The sequence below is a fragment of the Budorcas taxicolor genome, chromosome 13 (assembly GCF_023091745.1).
Source record: "Budorcas taxicolor isolate Tak-1 chromosome 13, Takin1.1, whole genome shotgun sequence".
Lineage (NCBI taxonomy): Eukaryota > Metazoa > Chordata > Mammalia > Artiodactyla > Bovidae > Budorcas > Budorcas taxicolor.
In genome coordinates, this window is record NC_068922.1 from 60420213 (window position 1) to 60439600 (window position 19388).

The 19388-nt window shown below is 50.7% G+C and overlaps 1 protein-coding gene across 1 annotated transcript; it reads right to left on the minus strand.

Annotated features, from left to right (window-relative positions):
- Positions 1-40: 40 nt before the first annotated feature.
- On the minus strand, positions 41-11306 carry TRIB3 (tribbles pseudokinase 3). Its single transcript, XM_052651131.1, has 4 exons — positions 11177-11306; positions 7198-7488; positions 3339-3631; positions 41-1307 (listed from the first exon to the last, which is right to left on the minus strand). Exons 2-4 carry the CDS (start codon positions 7486-7488, stop codon positions 818-820), a joined length of 1074 nt encoding a protein of 357 aa, XP_052507091.1. The 5' UTR covers positions 11177-11306; the 3' UTR covers positions 41-817.
- Between the last annotated feature and the right edge of the window lie 8082 nt (positions 11307-19388).

Consider the following 19388-nt stretch of genomic DNA (forward strand, 5'->3'; position numbering starts at 1 on the left):
GAGAGATGACAGCATTTCATAATTCCTTTATGAGGCACAAGATAAAAAATACATACTCATGGCATATAAACCCATAGTGTTAAAGTAGAGTCCTGAACCTGAGACTTTCCAGGAGGCCAGGGGACAGAACTTGCCTGATCTTGGTGCTTGGTCCACAGAGGTGGACAGGCCTGGACCCTCACTCCAAATTACTCTTTCAGTAAGATGAGGACCAGCCTCACGGTTTGCATTCCTGATCCTCCAGCCCAAATCCTTCACTCAAGTCTGGATGGAGAAGCCCTTGGCCAAGAGGACAGAGCTGCTGGGAGGACAATTCCCAGCCTGGTCTGGGCTCTAGGGTCCTGAATCACAGGGGAGAGGCCTGGAGCCTTTGGCACAGGGATGCTTCCATTCCTCTGAAAAGGCATGAGATACAAAAGCAGCTGGGTTGTTTGTGACAGGGTCTGTCCCACGTCAGAGGTGCCTGGGCATCAGCACGAGTGGATGCCAACCCCTGCACTGTGGGTGCTCAGTGTAGACACTGATTCATGGGCATGGAAAGTATTGTCAGCTCTGAGCAGGACTTTGTCTCTGTCATTCACTGCTGTGTTCCCAGTATCCAGAACAGGGCTTTGCACAGGGAGCTCCTGAGGAGGACTCGGTGGGGCACGAGCTCATCTGCACAGGTGTGTGTGTCCAGCATGCTCTGCACACACCTCCTTCTCTCTCCCTCCCAGAAGGCACTTAAGGTTTGGCTCAGCTCAAAGAGGCAGAAGAGAGCTTAGAGATACCCCAGACTCAACCCGCTGTCTGCAGCTGAGAGTCCAGTTAGGTGACATCAGCCATAGAGACCCATCTCTCTTTCTCCCTCCTCCTCTGCTTCCTCCAGCCCCGGCCCTTCGGGGACCACCTGGTCAGCCTCACAGTGGCGGGACCGAGGTGGGGCTGCAGGGATGGCATTCTCCCGCAGCCAAGGGTGCAGCAGGATACCCGAGGCCGTGAGCCGCTCAGTTGGCTCCCTTCGGAGGAGACAGCGGACCAGGCAGCGGGCGGGGGCCGAGAGGCCCTCAGGCAGGGCAAAGGCGCCACGGCGGATCTTGCCAAAGAGCAGGGCAGGCTCTGAGTCCTGGAAGGGGTAGCGGCCAGCCAGCATGGTAAAGAGTGCCACACCCAGGCTCCAGACATCTGCCGCCTTGCCTGAGTAGGATGCCCGGGAACTGAGGATCTCGGGGCCTACATAGGCTGGGCATGCGTGCTTGTCCCACAGGGAGTCGTCAGGCCCAGTCAGCACACAGGCATCTTCCAGGTTCTCCAGCACCAGTTTCGTCCTACACGGGCAGAGAGACAGGGAGTCAGCTAGTGGGACACCCCTCCTTCTACCACCCCACATTTCCACCTGAGTGGCACACATTTCCCCAGTACCAGCTGGCATTTGTCAGACATGAGTCAGTCCTGTGAGGCTGGTTGGCTGATCTCATTTTACAGATGAGGAAGTCTAGGCTCAGAGAGGTTTATTCATTTCTCAAGGTCACACAGCAATTAAATCTGAACTAGGACTCTGAGAGGAACACATTTTTCCAAATGTCTCTGGGGTCAAATTCAGTTTCTACCTGTTAACTTGCAATTTGGCCTTGAGCGATGGCTTCACTTGCCTGAACCTTGACTTGGGGGCTGGGGAAGTGGGGCTGTGCTGAGGGGCTGAGGGCATTAAAACTCTCTGAAGCCAGATGCAAACTTGGGGTCTAGGCAGGAAACAGAATGAGAAACAGGAAGTGGGGACTGTGCTAACCGTCTCAGCACAAACCTACAGTTAATATTTGGGAGTGTCCACAGCGTACCTCACCCTGAGCTAAGGTTGTATCTATCACACCTCATTTCACCCTCATACAGCCTGTGAGGACGATGCCATTTTGCAGCCAAAGGAGCAGGACTGAGACTGAACCTTGGCTCTCTCCTGCCCAGAGCCAGTGCTATAAGCTGCTCATATGGTTCCCAGGGTGCCTCCATGGAACCCCTTTTCCACAAAAGAACCCAGAAATCATATTTTAAAGGAAAAAAAAACAGGTTTTAAAAAGTTGGCAACCAATTTCAATTAAAAACACAAACAAACATGACCCATATTGATGTATGGCAGAAACCAACACCACTGTAATTATCCTTCAACTAAAAATAAAGAAAGAAAGAAAGAAAAGGAAACAAGCAAAAAAAAAACAAAACAAAAAACCCCACAAATGAACAGGTATGGGATGCAAAGAAAAAAAAAGTGTGTGTGGACCAACCTTAGCAACTTCTGCTTTAAATAACTCCCACAGAGTGCTCTAGATTACTTTAATAGTAAGCATAGCATTGCCATCGCTACTAATCTTATTCCTGTGGCACTACTTCCTGGGTGCTGGTCTGAAAATGCTGACCAGTCCTGTCAATCACTGCACTGAGGGTGAGCAGAGATGACAGCATTATTGGCCCATTTTACAGATAAAGAAGTCAAGGCTCAGGCAGATGAAGCTATTGCTCAAGGCAAAACTGCAGGTTAAAGAAGTAGAGCCAGAATTTGGCCCCAGGATGATTCCATTATCTATCATTTACTGATGGTGCTTCTCAAACTTTTGCCTTGAAAAGGGAAGAAAGCACTTTTCTCACTTCTGGGAGGTCTGGGGGTGTTGTACTCACCTTAAGCTTGAAATTATTTGAAAAGCTGCATATTAGCTTAAAAATCATTATAAAACTTACATTCTAATTGTTACTCAAAGCATGGTCATTTTAGTATAAAATGTAAAAGGAAATACCATCTTTAAAAGGAAAAATCACCTTCACGGACTTCCCTGGTTGTCTAGTGGCTAAGACTCCACGCTCCCAATGCAGGGGGCCCAGAGTTCAATCCCTGATCAGGGAACTAGATCACACATGTTGCAACTAAGACTCGGTGCAGCCAGATAAATAGTAAAATTTTTAAAAAGAAAAGAAAACCACCCTTAGGCAAATATCATAAGCGTAACTGCTATAGAATGGATGGCAGGTGAAATTAGTGGGCAAAAGTGTGAGCAGAAACAGGATATTCACACATAAAGCCTTAAAAACCCTCAAGGTTTTTAATAGCAATGACAAAGAATTACCCAAGGTACACAAAGGGTAAATTAGGAGCCTTCCAATAGACAACTTGGCAGAAGCCACTGGAACCAAAGACCAAGGTTAACATCACAGTAGTTCCTCTCAACAGCCTGAATCTCCTGATAGAACCGGCTGAGAGGGCCCCATGGCTTCTGTGGTATTCTTGCCAAAAAATGCATCACCTCAATCTAAGTGTGACCAGAACATCAGTCAAGGCCAAACTGAGGGGCCTCCTCGGCCGCCACACTCACCTCTCCCGGTCGGTGAAGACGAAGCGCCGTAGCTTGAGGTCGCGGAGGACCAGCCCGTGCTGGTGGCAGTGCGCCAGGGCGGCGGCCATCTGGCGGAAGAGCGCGGCGGCCTCGGGCTCAGGGAGGCGACGCCGGCGGCGCACCAGGCTGTGCATGTCCCCGTGCGGCCGCGGGAAGAAGGCGTAGAGGTGCTGCGTGCCGGCCAGGACCTCCGCCGGCCGGGCCACGTGGCCGTGATGGGGCAGCCTCCGATAGGGCTCCAGCACCGCCAGGCTCTCGCAGGCCGGGTACACCTGTGGGCAGAGCGTGGTGTGAGCATGGGTGGGGACTCCAGGGGGCAGGCAGCAGGGGCCGGCCTTGCAGCAGGTCACAGCCCATCCCTTAGGCACTACTGTGGGCTGGGCCTTGTGCCCAGCGCTTCCACTGCATGTCACTCAATACTGACCAAGCTGAGGGCTGCATGACCAGCAAGGAGCAGAGCTGGGATTTAAATCCCTGTTCTCCATCATCTGTGCTCTTAGCTACAAGCTCATGTGCTCTTAAACTTGAGATAATTCAAAAAGATATCAGGTAACCAGAACAGAAGTAACTAAAACAAGAGGAATCTGGAAGAGTAGACGATACAGAAGTAACGTTATGTCCTCATCATCCATCGTGGCTACCATTCTCTAGCATTCACTTCCCACCCACCCTTTCCTTCATCCCACAAGCAGGCATTGAATGCCCACCTGTGCCTGCCACTGGGACTATAACTTGACTGACAGCCACGGTCCCTGCCCTCCTGGTGCCCACAGTCCAATACATGAGACAGTTAAACAGGCCAAAAAACGAAACACTTACAAATTCTGATGAGCATTGCAAAGGAATGCTGGAATCAAGAAGATTTTGGCAGGAGACACCTATTTTAGAAAGTATAGTCCAGAAGGGACTCTGGGGAAGTGACCTGAGTGACTGAGATGCCCAAGGAGTAAGCTTTCCAGGTGGGAGGCACAGGCAGTGCCAAGGCCCTGAAGTAGGAAAGAAACTGAGCTGCTCCAGAAACCCAGCCAAAGCTCAGTGTGGCTGGAATGCGAAGGAAGGTGGGGCCTGTGATGAGCGTGGTGAGGTTGTGGGGAAAGATGCTAGGGGCTTATGGACAGTAGATGGAAGCCATTCCATAGTCCTGAAAGGATGTTCAGAGGATGGTGACTTGGAAGCCACATGGCTCATCACTGGCAGAGCAGTCTACGCACTTTGGTTTATCTGCCTTTAAACCCTTTGCTTGTCATTTTGTCTAGGACATATAGCCAATAAAAATAAATAAAGCATATACACATTTAATCCATGAAAAGATGTAAGTACATGTCTTAAAGCAATTGGGGTGGCTTTGAGTAGACAATTCACAGACGGAGACTTTTTTGAAAATCAGGGCAAGCGCATCCCTGCCTCTGAGCCTTTACACTTGCTTTTCCTGCTACCTGAGCATTCTCCACTAGATACCCACAGGGCTGGCTCCCCCAGTTCAAGACACTATTCAAGTCACTTCCTCCAAGGTGGACTTCCCACCTAAGATCACCTGCACCTTCTCCCCTTCCCTCTCCCCTTTCTCCTAGCTCCTAGTTTTTCTCCATAGCAGTTAAGATCACCTGATGCATATGTTACTCATTCACCTGCAGCATGAACTGTGGTGGCACAGCTTGGCCCACTTTTTAGCCATATGTGGTGCATATTGCATGATGCACGGAGTATACAAGTGCTCACTGAGGGTTTGTTGAATTAATGAATAAGGCAATAGCCTAGAAAGACAGGATGTTGATCTTTCTACATGCCGACCAGAAAAGCCTAGGCAATGTGGAAACAGAAGGTCAGCTCCCACAGTTCACGCTGGGTGTAGGGACAGGCACTCCCAGTAGATTGCCCTAAATGTTCCTGAATATCTGGGGTCATGTGAAAGCTTCTGACTTCAGCTTGCCATGGTCATTCCTTTCAGTATGGACCAGAAAAAACCTGTGATGGTACAGGAAGGGGACCCAGAGTTCATGGGTTCCCTAGAACACCTGGGGTAGACCTCGGAACCTGCATCAAGCGGCCAGAGCCCAGGTAAGCTGGTGTCTGATGTCCAGATGTGGCCCCGCCCACTGCACCCCCATGAGCAGGAACAGGAGCCACTGCTGCTTCTTCCCCTCATCCCCCGGCCAACTGGATGGAGGCGTCAGTCCCCCTGCCTCTCTGTGCCTTCCCAAGGAGTCCCAGCTCCCTTCCACCCCTCCCTGTGTACCTGGGTCTCCCCTATCCTCCTTACCTCTGCCCGCCAGAGCAAACCTGCCCTGCTTGTATCTGAACCACCTGTCCTAGCATGAGGTCCAAGGCTCTGGGTTGAACCTGCCTTGGCCCAATTTCAGCTCTGACACCTCCTGGCTTTGTGAGGTGGCAAGTAACCCCCGGGCTTCCTTGGTGGCTCAGACAGTAAAGAACCTGCCTGCAATGCAGGAGACCTAGGTTTGATCCCTGGGTTGGGAAGATCCCCTGTAGGAGGGAGTGGCTACCCGCTCCAGTATTCTTGCCTGGAGAATTCCATGGACAGAGGAGCCTGGTGAGTTAGAGTCCAAGAGGTCGAAAAAAGTCAGACACAACTGACTGACTAACACTTTCACTTTCGAGTAACCACAGCTTTCTGAGCCTCAGAACCTGTCCTCTCTCTGTAGAATGGGCCCTATAATAGTAACTACCTCGTAGACTGTGTGAATATTAGAGAGGATGCAGACTGCACGATCAGTAGGGTACCTCGTGCACAGTAAATACCTACGATTATGCTTTCTCAGGGCCTTCCCTGGTTGCTCAGTGGTAAAGAATCTGCCTGCCAGTGCAGGAAATGCAGGTTTGATCCCTGGGTTGAGAAGATACCCTGGAGAAGGAAATGGCAACCCACTCCAGTATTCTTTCCTGGGAAATCCCATGGACAGAGGAGACTGGCAGGCTATACAGTCCATGGGGTTGCAAAAGAATCGGACATGACTTAGCAACTAAAACAACAGCAACAAATGCTTTCTCATCTCTGTCCTTGTGGGCTGAGACCTGGCAGTGTCCTGTAGGGGTCACAAGGCTCTGCCTATTGCCTGAATTCTGTCAAGAACCCTGATTTCTGTCAGGAACCCTAGATCTTGCCCTAGGATCCACGTCTGATGCCATGTGGCTTTATACATGGCCCTTCTCTCTTGACCTCAGTTTTTCCATCTATAAAATGGTCACGAGTAGGCCCAATGACCTCCAGGGTCCCAGGAGTTCTAATGTCTACCATATCTCATCCTTCCCTGGTGCAAATACCTTCAGTGGCTGCCCACAGCCTCCGGGGCTTCTTCGTAATGCTTTCATAATCCGCGGCTGCCAGCTCTCGTCTGTCAGCCCTGTCTGCATCCCTTTCCCGCTCTAGCCATAATGAAGCCCTTTTCATGCTCTGAAGTGCCATGTTCACTCCTCTTGGCCTCTGACAGCTATTTCCCCTTCCTGCAACCCCCTTTATCCCACTTCTCCTTGGCTGACTCCTCCTCAGCCTTTTCTGACTCTGCTTTCTAATATACTAGAGGTTTCTCTTTGCACTTCTGGCCCCTAAGCCTCACCCCAACAACATTTATCACACTATACAGCCTAAGCTCTGTATTCCCCCAGGGCTGGGGCCATCTGGTTTACCGGGTTTTCTGGTTTCAGCTTGGCCTGGGTATTCACTGGCTGCTTCCCCAGAGAGCTGGGTATTCACTGCGTGCTTCCCCAGTAAACACAAACTAAATTAATATAAGGGGCCCTCAGCCCTGGCAACTCTTTGGAGCCAAAGCCTTTTCCCAGCCCCCGTGATGCTCATGGAGATGGCCTCTGGGACATGTACCTTGCAGATGTACTCCGTGCCTGTGGGGCAGTGCAAGGCGCGATAGGTCCGGCTCCCCTCCTCGGGCTCCAGGAGAACATAGGGTCCAAGCCTGGAGGGAGTGGTCACATTGGGAGCATGAACAGGAGCTGGTGATGGGTTCAGGGTCAGCGGGCACAAGGGTAGCCTGGGCTGGGGCCCACTTCGAGCTTGTTTCCGGCTGGGACACTCAGTGTCTAGGTCATCATCCAGCTCCAACTGCTTCTTTCTGGAGGGGGCATTTGCTGGAACAGCCAGAGGGCTTGTTCGCATCTAGAAAGAAGGGGAGAAAGGCACTGAAGTCAGGCTACTCGGCAGCTCCTCTCTTCCTCTGCTGGTGGGAGGTTACACTGGCACAGCCTTTATGAAGGGTGACTTGGCAGTGTGCATTAAATAAACAAAAGCATATACCCTTGACTCGGTGTCCCACTTTTGAGAATTTATCTTCCAAATAAAATGCTCACCAAAAAAATTAAATACATGAAAGGCTGCTCATCAGTGTCTTGTGTCTAACAGCAAAAAGTAGGACACTCTCCCACAGGTCGAGCAGTTGGAGGTTGGTCAAGCCATCATGATACAGCCACATAGTGGAATACTATACAGCTCTAAAAAATGCTCAAGAACTCTCTATATACTGATGCAATGGTGCTAGTACAAAGTTATTCCTACAGCCCATATGATAGAATCAATTAAACATCCATTGTTAGGACTGGTTAAATACATTATATTTCACCATACGTAAAATAGTTGTAGCCATTTAAGAGACTGAGGAAATCCTTTATGTGCTAATTGGAAAAATCTCCAGAGTGAACTGTTAAGTGAAAAAAAAAAAGTACAGAGGAGAGATGGACTTGATGATTGGTGAGAAGAGAAAGAAAGACTTTGTACTGTCTCTGTTGAGTGCTGTAGCACAGGCAGTTATTACCTCTGAAAGGGAGGGAGGAATGGGAGGAGGGAGAGGAGGAGAATGGATGATGAAGGATGATGCATGAATGATGTATATACTGAATGTACATATGAATGGATGTTTCTGGAATGACTAAATGTATTGTCAAGTGAACAGAGCTAGCTCTGAAATACATGAAATGATCTCATTTGTTTAAAAACCCCACAAGTGTGTAATATGATATGTGTGAAAGTGTTAGTAGCTCAGTCGTGTCTGACTCTCTTTGACCCCATGGACTATAGCCCTCCAGGCTCCTGAGTCCATGGAATTCTCCAGGCAATAATACTGGAGTGGATAGCCGTTCCCTTCTCCAGCGGATCTTCCTAACCCAGGGTTGAATGTGGGTTTCCTGCATTGCACGCAGGTTCTTTACCATCTGAGCCATCAGAGAAGCCCTATTTGTATACACAGGTGTGTAAATGCACAGGAAAAGGTCTAGAAGAACCCAGGCTAAATTGGCCACAGCAGCTTCTGGCCTTCTGGGAGACTCCAGGAGTGGAAGGAATTTAGTAGGGAGGCAAGGGAATGTTCAATTTCAGTATTTTAAAATAAAGATTCTACATTTATTTAGTGCTTGGGTACTTCAAAACAGATGGAGTTTATTTCTTTTCTCAAATGTGAACTTCGTCTGCAATCAACCGGTGGCCAAAGAGCTACCAGAATCACAGGATCTACGTGTGGAGTTAGTCCACCAGCCAGCTCAGTTTTACCATCAGGTGAGAATGAGGCAGGGAGGCAAGGTGGCTGGAAGCCCCAGGATCCAGTTACTCAGCTGCACAGGAAGCACCTCCCCCCACCCCGCCCCCACACAGCTATGTCACTGTGTGCCAGTGTGGTGCGAAGAGGAGAGGGCAATGGCACGTTAGGGCAGAAAGGTTCTCTCCAGGACCCATCTGCCCACCCATCCAGGCTCCAGGGGAGGAACAAGGAGCTCAGGTATGAGGTGTTAAGGACAGTGGACTGCAGCCAAGTGAAGACCTTCCCAACAGTCCCAGGTAGGATTAGAGGGAACATCACTCAGAGACAGTTCTCAGGCTGATGCCCACCTCTCCAGTCTTGCTGCTCCCAAATGCATGGGCTGCCTTGGGAGGGAGGGAGCCACCATCTTGAATGAAAAGGCATAATCCCGTTTTGGTGAGAATGCAGTAGGGGGTGGCTGTCATCAGATATTCCCTGGATCTCATCCTGTCTCTGACCCTTCCTGGCTGGATAGCCCTAGGCAAGTTTTTCAGACTTTCTGTGCCTCATCTGTAAAGTGGAAACAGGATGCAAAGCCCGTAAGATTTTGTGATGATGAAATGAAAATACAAATAAATTAACATGGCCCTGTTGCAGGGTGAAAGTGAAAGTGGAGCCGCTCAGTCGTGTCCGACTCTTAGTGACCCCATGAACTGCAGCCTACCAGGGACCTCCGTCCACGGGATCTTCCAGGCAAGAGTACTGGAGTGGGGTGCCATTGCCTTCTCCACTTGTCACTGCCAGGCACTGTTAATTCAGGAAATGGTCACTACCATTGTCTCATTACTATTATTATTCACAGCTGAAGATGCTGAAGTGCTACCTTTGGGAGTCTCAGAAACTTCCTCAGGGATGAGGCTAGGATAACACTCTTTACTGCACTGGTTCTTCCAAGAGTAAAGCAAGATGATCCCTAGGTGTGTAGATGTTTTGTGTCCTGCAAAGCGAGACTCCCTGGAGTGACTCTCCCATGGCTACATCTGTACCCCAGGCTGCTGTGGCCTTATCTAGGGCTCAGGGTCTGGTCCTGCTCGGGATGAGCTCCACTGGACAGATGGGGTAACTGAGTTTATAGATGAATATAGGAATTTGCAGGCCACAAGGCAAGATTAGAATCTCTGCAGTAGGATGCAGGCAGCCCCTAGTTTCTACCTCTTGCTGGTCCCTGACCCTCTCAGGGGAATAGGGTGGGTCACACCAAACACACATAGTCACATAACCCAGGGCAGACAGGTGTACACGCGCCCCTCCCAGGCACATTCGTCCAAACCGGCCCGCCACGGGACACACAGCTGGCCCTCCACCGGCAAGGGTGCAAGCACACGCACCGAGAGCTCTCCCAACTATACTCACGACTGTAGGACGGATACCAACAAGGCCACACGCTCAGTCTGTACCCCCCACCCCCACCCCAAGTTCCCACCGAGAAGGCAGTGGGCGGACTCGCCACACCCTCAGCAGCTGGGCTCCTCCCTTGGGAGCGGAAGCGGCGCGGCGGCAGGAGTACCGCTAGGTCCCCGCCCGCGACCCCCAGCAGAAGGTTGAGCGGAAACCGAGGGGCTGCTAGAGGACTGGGAGGGGACCGGCAAAGGGAAGGAGGCTGGGCCCTGGCGCTGAGATAAGCGGCCTTGCCCGCACACCCCAGAATCAACAGGCATACCACACACCATTGGCAGAAACAGAATACGCGCGCATCCTACAGCTGGCGAACCGGTGGTCATCAGACCCGGCACATCTGTGCGCTCGCACAGCGTCCAGGACGCCCTTGACCCAGCACCAGCCCCGCCCACAGGCACCCCAGTGCGTCCCGGCACGGCCAGTACCTGCCGCCCAGTGCCCAGGCCTCCGCATGGTCCTCGGACACACGGCCCCACCCGGAACCCACCGGCCCACGCGGACTCCGGGAAATCCTCACGAACACTCTCACAGGTACTCGGGACCACCCGACACCCAGGGACCCCACAGACCTCCCCGCACCCAACCACACACCTCTCCTGCCCGCCCCACACTCAGACAGACTCTGACCGCGCACACCCTCCTCCCCGGGACACGCCTCCCCGCCCCGAGGGGATCTACCGTCCTGCAGCCAGATCGGCCACACTTGGCGACCCCGCGCCCTGCGGAGCCGCGTCACCTGGACCCAGCGGGAACACTCAGCCAGCGTCGCTCCCTGGACGGCGGGCTTCCTTAAAAGTTGTGTGTGTCTGTGTGTGTGTGTGTCACTCGCGGCAACTTCAGCCGCCCCGCCTGCCCGCCCCTCCCGCCCCCACCGAGTACCTTGCCCTAGCACGCGGCAGGGTCCTGGCGCAGAGAGAGCTCAGGGTCGCCTGGCACCCCTCGGTGGCCCGTGCTGCTCCGCCGCCGCCGAGCTCGGCTCCGGGTGCGGCTCTGGCCTCGGTCCCTAGCAGCCGGACGTGTGCGGAGCCGCCGCCGCTTCCGCTGCGAGTGTCTCGGGAGCGCGGAGAGCAGGGCTCCAGCTCCGGCCCGGGTGATGTAAACCTGAGTTAATCAGCCACCGCCTGATGCCCTCAGGCCGGGGATTGCACCATCCCTCCCCCCCGAGCCCCGCCCCCACCGCCTGTCACCTCCAAGCGCGCCCCGCCCCTCCGCGAACAGCTAGCTGTCCCGGAACCCCTCCCCATGGCCCTCTAGGGGTGTTTTGCCTCCACCCCCGACCCCTCCCGCTCAGCGGTCGAAGATTGAAAGCGATGCCAGAGGCTGGCTCTCCCTATCACCTTGGAAAAAGCATTTTGCTTTTCTGAGTCTCAGTCTTCCCACCTGTTAAATGGAAGGAAGAACACCCTTTCTCAGGATGGGTGGAGGCGAAAAAAAGCAAACCCTAACAGTTCCCTGGGTACTTCCCTGGTAATAAAGCACTTTCCCAGCAGTGCTTTATTGAATGTTTAGGAGAACCCTGGGCCAGCAGGAAGCTCCATTCTCCACATTCTAGTAAGGGGCAGCCTGAGGCCCAGCTATGAGAAAACAACCCAGGAGCTTTGCAAAGACCACAGACTTAGGGGCTGACTCCCGGCTCAACAGAACCATTGTGGTGCCCTGGAGAGGCCTGGGGTCCAGTGGGCTTCACAGCACTCACTTGATGCAGGCACTGTAGCCTGGAAGTTAAGAGGAAGTACCCTGGAATCTGATGTTTTCAAACTGTGGTGTTGGAGAAGACTCTTGAGAGTCCCTTGGACTGCAAAGAGATCAAACCAGTCCCTCCTAAAGGAAATCAACCCTGAATATTCATTGGAAGGTCAGATGCTGAAGCACCAATACTTTGGCCACCTGGTGTGAAGAGCCAACTTGTTGGAAAAGACCCTTGTGGGAAAGATTGAAGACAGGAGGAGAAGGGGACGAGAGAGGATGAGGTGGTTGGATGGCATCACCAATTCAATGGACATGAGTTTGAGCAAACTCCGGGAGATGGTGAAGGACAGGGAAGCCTGGCATACTGCCGTCCATGGGGTCGTAAAGAGTCGGATGAACGACTGAGCAACAACAACAAAACCCTGGAACCAGTCTGCGTAAGTAAGCCCAGACTCTAACTCTGCCAAACCCACTGTGCTACGTCAGGAAATGGATTAAATACGTTAACACGTGTCAAATGCTTTGAACTCTGTGGCACACAGTACTGCTGCTGCTGTTCAGTTGCTAAGTCGTGTCTGACTCTTGCTGTCCCAAGGACTGTAGTCCACCAGGCTCCTCTGTCCATGGGATTTCCCCGGCCAAGAATACTGGAATGGGTTGCCAGTTTCTTCTCCAGGGGATCTTCCCGACCCAGGGATCAAACCTGTGTCTCCTGCATCACAGGCAGATTCTTTACCACCGAATGGTGGAAGCTCAGTAAACAGAGTGGGAGACTGTAGAGGCTTAGAGAGGAATGGTACCTATAATAGGACTTGCACCCCAGGCTGGGAAGCCCCGGTGCCACTTGCTGTTTGGTGAAGCATCCCTATGCAGCCCCAGAGAGTCCAGTCTCCTTAAGGCCCTGATGTTTGAATTCACCAATGTCAAAAAAAATAACTCCTGCAGGCAGAGGTTAATGGGAGGCAAGTGGAGTCACCTTTGTTTCCCTGGTTGCAGACCTCCAGAGACCAGCTCACCTGTGTCTCAGAGTCTTCAGGGCACAGCAGGAGTCTGTTCTCAGGTCTCATTTAACCCTGCTGCTGCTGCTAAGTCATTTCAGTCGTGTCCGACTCTGTGTGACCCCATAGATGGCAGCCCACCAGGCTCCCCCGTCCCTGGGATTCTCCAGGCAAGAACACTGGAGTGGGTTGCCATTTCCTTCTCCAATGCATGAGAGTGAAAAGTGAAAGTGAAGACGCTCAGTCGTATCCGACTCTTAGCCACCCCATGGACTGCAGCCCACCAGGCTCCTCCCTCCATGGGATTTTCCAGGCAAGAGTACTGGAGTGGGTTGCCATTGCCTTCTCCATTTAACCCTAGAGACTCCCAAACCTGGGAGGAATGAATGAACTCATTTTCTACACCAGGACCTAGATTCCTATGGACACATCCACAGCTCTAGAGGGCAAGGAAAGATTGGCATATTGTTTTCCCAACACCTCTCTGAAACCAAGCTGTGGCTGGGTTTGCTTATACAGTCATAACTTTTGTTTCATGCTGTGTCAGACCCTGATCCAAGTGCTGGGAACTCAGCAATGACAAGACCAACTCATCCCTGCCCTCACTGATCTTATAAATCAGTGGAGGAGACAGACATCTCTCAGGAAAATAAAATCAATAAACCAGAATCATTTAAAATAGATTATGCATCATGCGTTTTCTTAAATAAATAGCATAGATTTATTCTCTATCAGATAAGACTGAGAGGTGGCTATTTTTAGTAAGACTTATCAGGAAGGTGATATTTAAACTAAGATCTTAAAAAAGATAGGGAGTGGAAGCATGTGAGAAGAGACAGAGGAAAAAGTATGTGCAATGGCCCTGGGGCACTTACAGAACTGTAAAATGGGCAGTGTCACTTCTAGTCTATAGATGAGTCAAGACCACCCAGCTTATTATAAGAGGCAAATCTGAGATTTGAATCTGGGGCAACTGACTCCAGTCCCCACAGTGTCCAGGGACATTTCACAATCTTTGCAACCTGACAGCCTCCTCTAACACTTGTGGTATGGTCACTGGAATTGTACCTTGGGCATGGACCCCAGGTCTGGGGACCTACAGTTAGGGGTATCAAATCCCAATTCTCTAGACCAGGACTTTTCAATAGAACACAGCATGAACCGAATATGTAGTTTCAAATTTTCAATTATGCATAATATAGTCTATTTGATCCTATTTGTGTATGTATATATATATATATAGCTTATAATCATTTCAACAGATGGTAAAAAATTGTTAACGAGATAACCTAAATTTTTTTTCATAGTAATGTCTTCAAAATCTGGTATAGGACTTCCCTGATGGCTCAGTGGTAAAGAATCCACCTGCCAATGCAAGGGACATAGGTTCGATCCCTGATGTGGGAAGATTCCACATGCCGAGGAGCAACTAAGCCCATGCATCACAACTACTGACCCTGCAAGCCCAGCCAGTGCTCCGCAGCAAGAGAAACCATAGCAGTGAGGAGTCGGCGCTCTGCGATGAAGAGTAGCCCCATGCTCGCCGCAACCAGAGGAAGCCCGTGTACAGCAACAAAGACCCAGCACACACAAAAATAAATAAAACTTTAAAATCTGGCATATATTTTACACTTAGTTTGGATACAAATCAACATGGACGCTAACTGTCAGTGACTAAAGTAAAATTGTCAGTGGTTATAGTAAGTTAAAGTATCAAAACAGTTAAGTTGTGTTTAATGGAGAAACTGTTTCACTTGTTTTAAACTTAAAATTCAAAAAAATGAAAAGTTCAGTTCCTCTGTCACCCTGTGCCTGTGTGCATCCTCAGTCACTAAGTTGTGTCTGACTCTTTGTGACCCCAAGGACTGTAGCCCTCCAGGTTCCTCTGTCCGTGGAATTTTCCCGGCAAGAATACTGGAGGGGGTTGCCATTTCCTCCTCCGGGGGATCTTCCTGACCCAGGGGTTGAGGCTGTGTCTCCTGTGGGTCCTGCACTGGTAGGTGGATTCTTTACCATGAAGCCACCTAGGAAGCCTGTCCGTCACCCTAGCCCCATTAAATGGTCAATAGTTACCTGCAGCAAATGCTGTCATACTGAGACTAAGAATCCTTGGCTCAGAATCCAAGGAGTATAGCAAAATGTGAAGAGCCTGTTGAGTCTACAACAAAGATGCCAAACAATCTTGAGCCTCAGTTTCTGCATCTATAACATGAAATTAATGATACCTTCCTTGCACTGTGGTCCTGAGGACTAAATGCACTGAAGCATCCTTATGTTCATAGTCAAACCACATTTTCTGGGTTCAAATCTCACCACTCCTGAGTAGGGAGATTTGGGGTAAGCTACTTAAACTCTCTGTGTCTTAGTTTCCTCATCTGTAAAATGGAGATAATAATAGTACCTACTTCATTATTTTGTCAGGCTTCCCTGGTGGTTCAGATGGCAATGCAGGAGACCTGAGTTCAATCCCTGGGTGGGGAAGATCCCCTGAAGAAGGGAATGGCAGCCCGCTCCAGTATTCCTGCCTGCAGAATTCCATGGACAGAGAAATCTGCCGGGGCTACAGTCCATGGGGTCACAAAGAGCCGGATACAACTGAATGACTAACACATGAATATTGGTTTGTTGTGAGGATTAAATGACAGTGTTTGTGAAGTGCCCGGAATATAAATCTGATATAAGCATTTGTTAAAAAGTGAGAAAATAAATGGTAACCAATACTCCCTCCTCAAATTAAATGCAAAATATGTGCACTTTTCTGAAAAGAGAGTTTGGCTTTCATGAATTTCCTTCTCTCCAGGCTCAGATCATCCCTCTACCTAGATGCCTGAGCCAAGCAGGCTGCATTTCTGTTTGCTGTAGTTCTGAGGATGCTCGGCACCTCCAGGAGGAACTCGAGGGAGGAAGGGAGAAGGGATCGTGAATGGCTGTCATAGCAGCCACTCCTGCTTCCTTCCTCTGCACCCAGACCTCCCTGGTTCCTGCTCCAAGCCTGAAATTCCACCATTGGTGTCCTTCAAAAGTTCCTCTTTAAGTTTTTCCCCACAAAAGTGAAATGATGGCTTAGGAAGAGTTCTGGTTGCATTCCAGGTCTGGCTGAAGTCATTTGCCTTGTGAGATGGTGGGCAAGTCACCTCCTCTCCTTCTTGGGAGCCTTCATTTTCTCATGTGTAAAATAGGAAGAGAGTTGTATTAGGTCAGGGTTTTCCCCAATACGTTACACGCATACAATGCCAGGAGATTTTAGGGTCTCAAGACTATTAAATAACATTGAATCATATTGTGATATGCGTATTTCCTTCTGATTTTCTTCTAGTTCTTGCAGCTACTGGGGAAGAAAGTCTCATTTAACAGCATCTGTCTTTTTAACACCTCACTGGCAAGGAAGGGAGAGCAGAGCTCAGTTCAGAACCTTCAGCAAGAAATGAGATTTGGCTGGGATTTAAGAATTTTGTTTTGCTTTCCTCATATTTAATTATACAGTTACTTCCTCTTTATGGCAAATGATAGCAGTTTTCCAGTTGAGGTCAGTGATTGAAATTTTCCCTTTTACATAACTTTACCTATGGGTTTGTTTGTTTGTTTTTTAAATGACCTGACTGAAAGAAAAACACTATGAAACTATATAATACAGATGGGTAAATGGATTTGGGCCAATCAATTTGGGAGAAATTGTGGATTATTCAAGAGTTACAACTCGATGCCTGGGCTCCTCTTGGGGAGCATTTATTAGGAGACTGGATACCTCCCCCTTCTCTAGGGTTTCCCAGGGACTCGGCAGAAATCCCTCAGCATCAGGATCTGGCTCAGGCTGGGCGCCAGGAAAGGCAGGAAAACCAGTGCTTGGGCAGAGCACCAGCCTAGTGGGGGCCCTGTGGTGACAACGGCTTTGCTGGGTGATCCACCTCTACCCCACGGGCCTGGGTTTTCTTCACGAGAAATGTGATTCTTGTGCCCATGGATCCAACATGGCCCCGTGTGGGTGCCTCCCTTACATCATCTCTGCCTCCACAAACTTCTCCACCAGCTTGCTATTTTCATCCCTGGAGGCAGGTGAGGAAACCAGGGCTCAGAGAGGTGACATCACTGGCCTAAGGGAGGGGCTAGGCACTGGGATTTGGAGCCAGACGGTCTTTGGATGCACAGCCTCCTTGGCCGGTCCCAGTTGGATGACACTGAGCAAGTCACTTAACTACTCCGAGACCCAGAGCCCTCATCTATAAATCAAACTGAGGATAGATTCCTCCTGGTAGGGTTACTGGACTGCATACCATTATGGAGAGCTATTATTGGATTAAATGGAGAGTTACATGAGTGAGTTCATTCAGGTAAAGAGCTTAGAAGAGTTCCTGGCACATGGTAAGCACTTGATGATATGTGATTAATATTATTTCCATGGGGCCCAGGCTGCTAACTCTGCCCCCAAACAGACAACCCTTGAGAGCTGAGCATCCCCCTGTGGCATACTTGAACTGTGCCTTCCATCTACTTTCTCTCTGGAATCCTGACTACAACCCTGTGAGCTAAAAGTAAACTTATGCCCATATTATAAGTGAGAAACCAAGTATCAGAGAGAGGAGGTAACCCGCCCAGGTTCACACAGTAAAGCGGGAGTGTTGAACCCAAATTTGTATGGCTCCAAAACTCATGTCTTTTGAAAAGCTCTGTTTTTTCCAGTAGTCATGTTGGACCATAAAGAAGGCTGAGGGTCGAGGAATTAATGCTTTAAAACTGTGGTGTTGGAGAAGACTCTTGAGAGTCCCTTAGACTGCAAGGAGATCAAACCAGTCAATCCTAAAGGAAATCAGTCCTGAATATTCATTGGAAGGACTGATGCTGAAGCTGAAGCTCCAATACTTTGGCTGATGGGAAGAGCTGACTCATTAGAAAAGACCCTGATGCTGGGAAAGATTGAAAGCAGAAGGGGATGACAGAGGACGAGATGGTTGGATGACATCACCAATTCCATGGACATGAATTTGAGCAAGCTCCGAGAGATGGTGAAGGGCAGGGAAGCCTGGCCTGCCACAGTCCATGGGGTCGCAAAGAGTAGAACACGACTGAGCAACTGAACAAAAAGCTCACGTCAGTCCACCAATTCAGGAGTCTCAACAAGAAAGAGCGAAAGTTCCCGGGGAAGTCCCACGCCCTCTTCAAGTGAAAGTGGGTGGAGCCGGGAACCCAGGAGAAAAGCTCGTTTCTGGTTCTGACCTTGCCTGGGACAGTTGGTGACCTTGTTTGGCTCAGGGTTCAGTCACATAATTACGGTTTTATGTGTGCTGAGGTGGCGCTCTCCGGACTTCCGGGGATCCCCACTCCCACCTTTACCTAACCCCGGGGGGTGGAGGAAGCCCCGGCTCTGCCCCCTCGCTATCCTGGAGTCCAGCCCCGTTGAGTTGCTGACTCATCTGATCCCTGCCCTGCCTTCCTTCTGACCTGCCTCCTCCCTGTCCTGAAGCCACCAGGGTCAGGAAAAGAAAGGGATTATGAGTGTTCAATCCAGGCCACTGCCTGGCCTTCCCTTTCTGAGAAAAGCTTGCAGAGTGTGGGGTGGAGGGTGCTGAGGTGTTCAGCCAGCAGCCTGTTGCATCAGAGAGCCTTGCGCAAGGCACCCTCCTGGGTCAGGCACAGAGCCCTGTCCCACAGCCCTAGCCCCACCCCACGTTACCCCTACCCCATACCCTGGGGTAACAGTGGGGATGGTTAGCTATTGTTGGGGACACTGAGCCAGGCTTGGACCCTGGGGCATGACCTAACCTGGGCCAGAGATGGAGGGGAGGGTTGTGGCTCGTGCTGTTCATCTGTCCGCGGGTGGCAGAGGCATGGAACCTTAGACTAGAAGATGCTTCTCAACCAGTCCAGGCCAACCCACCCATTCAGCCCCTCCCTGGAGAAAGAGGAGACTAGTCCGGTGCCCTGGACTGAGCCCGGGTCATAGACCAAGCCTTATTCCCTGACTGTGGACTCTGACTAAATCTTGACCTAAACCTTCAGATGTGGCCTGAGCCCTGATCACTGTCCCCAGTCATGGCTAGATCCTGACTCTGGTCCCAGGCTGAGTGCTGAAAGTAGATGGGGCACCCACTTTCTCCCATCTTGACCCCTGACCTAAATTCCAACGCCAGCTCCTGACAGAGCTACAGTCCTGCAGACAGACAGAGCTCTAATCCATTACCCTTGACCCCAGTCTCAGCTAAGCCGCAACTTTTAATTCAGGCCCAGAGAATCAGGAACTGCACTCAGGCACAAGCATCGAGAGGCTGGCATCTGCTGGCCTCCTTTCTGAGCATCTTATGCCTTCCTAGGATGAGGATGGCCAAGGGGCTGGGTTGAGCTGGGGCCCCATGGAGCTGTCCTCTGATTACCCCAGGACTGTGACTCAGCAGGGTGGGGGCTGGACAGAG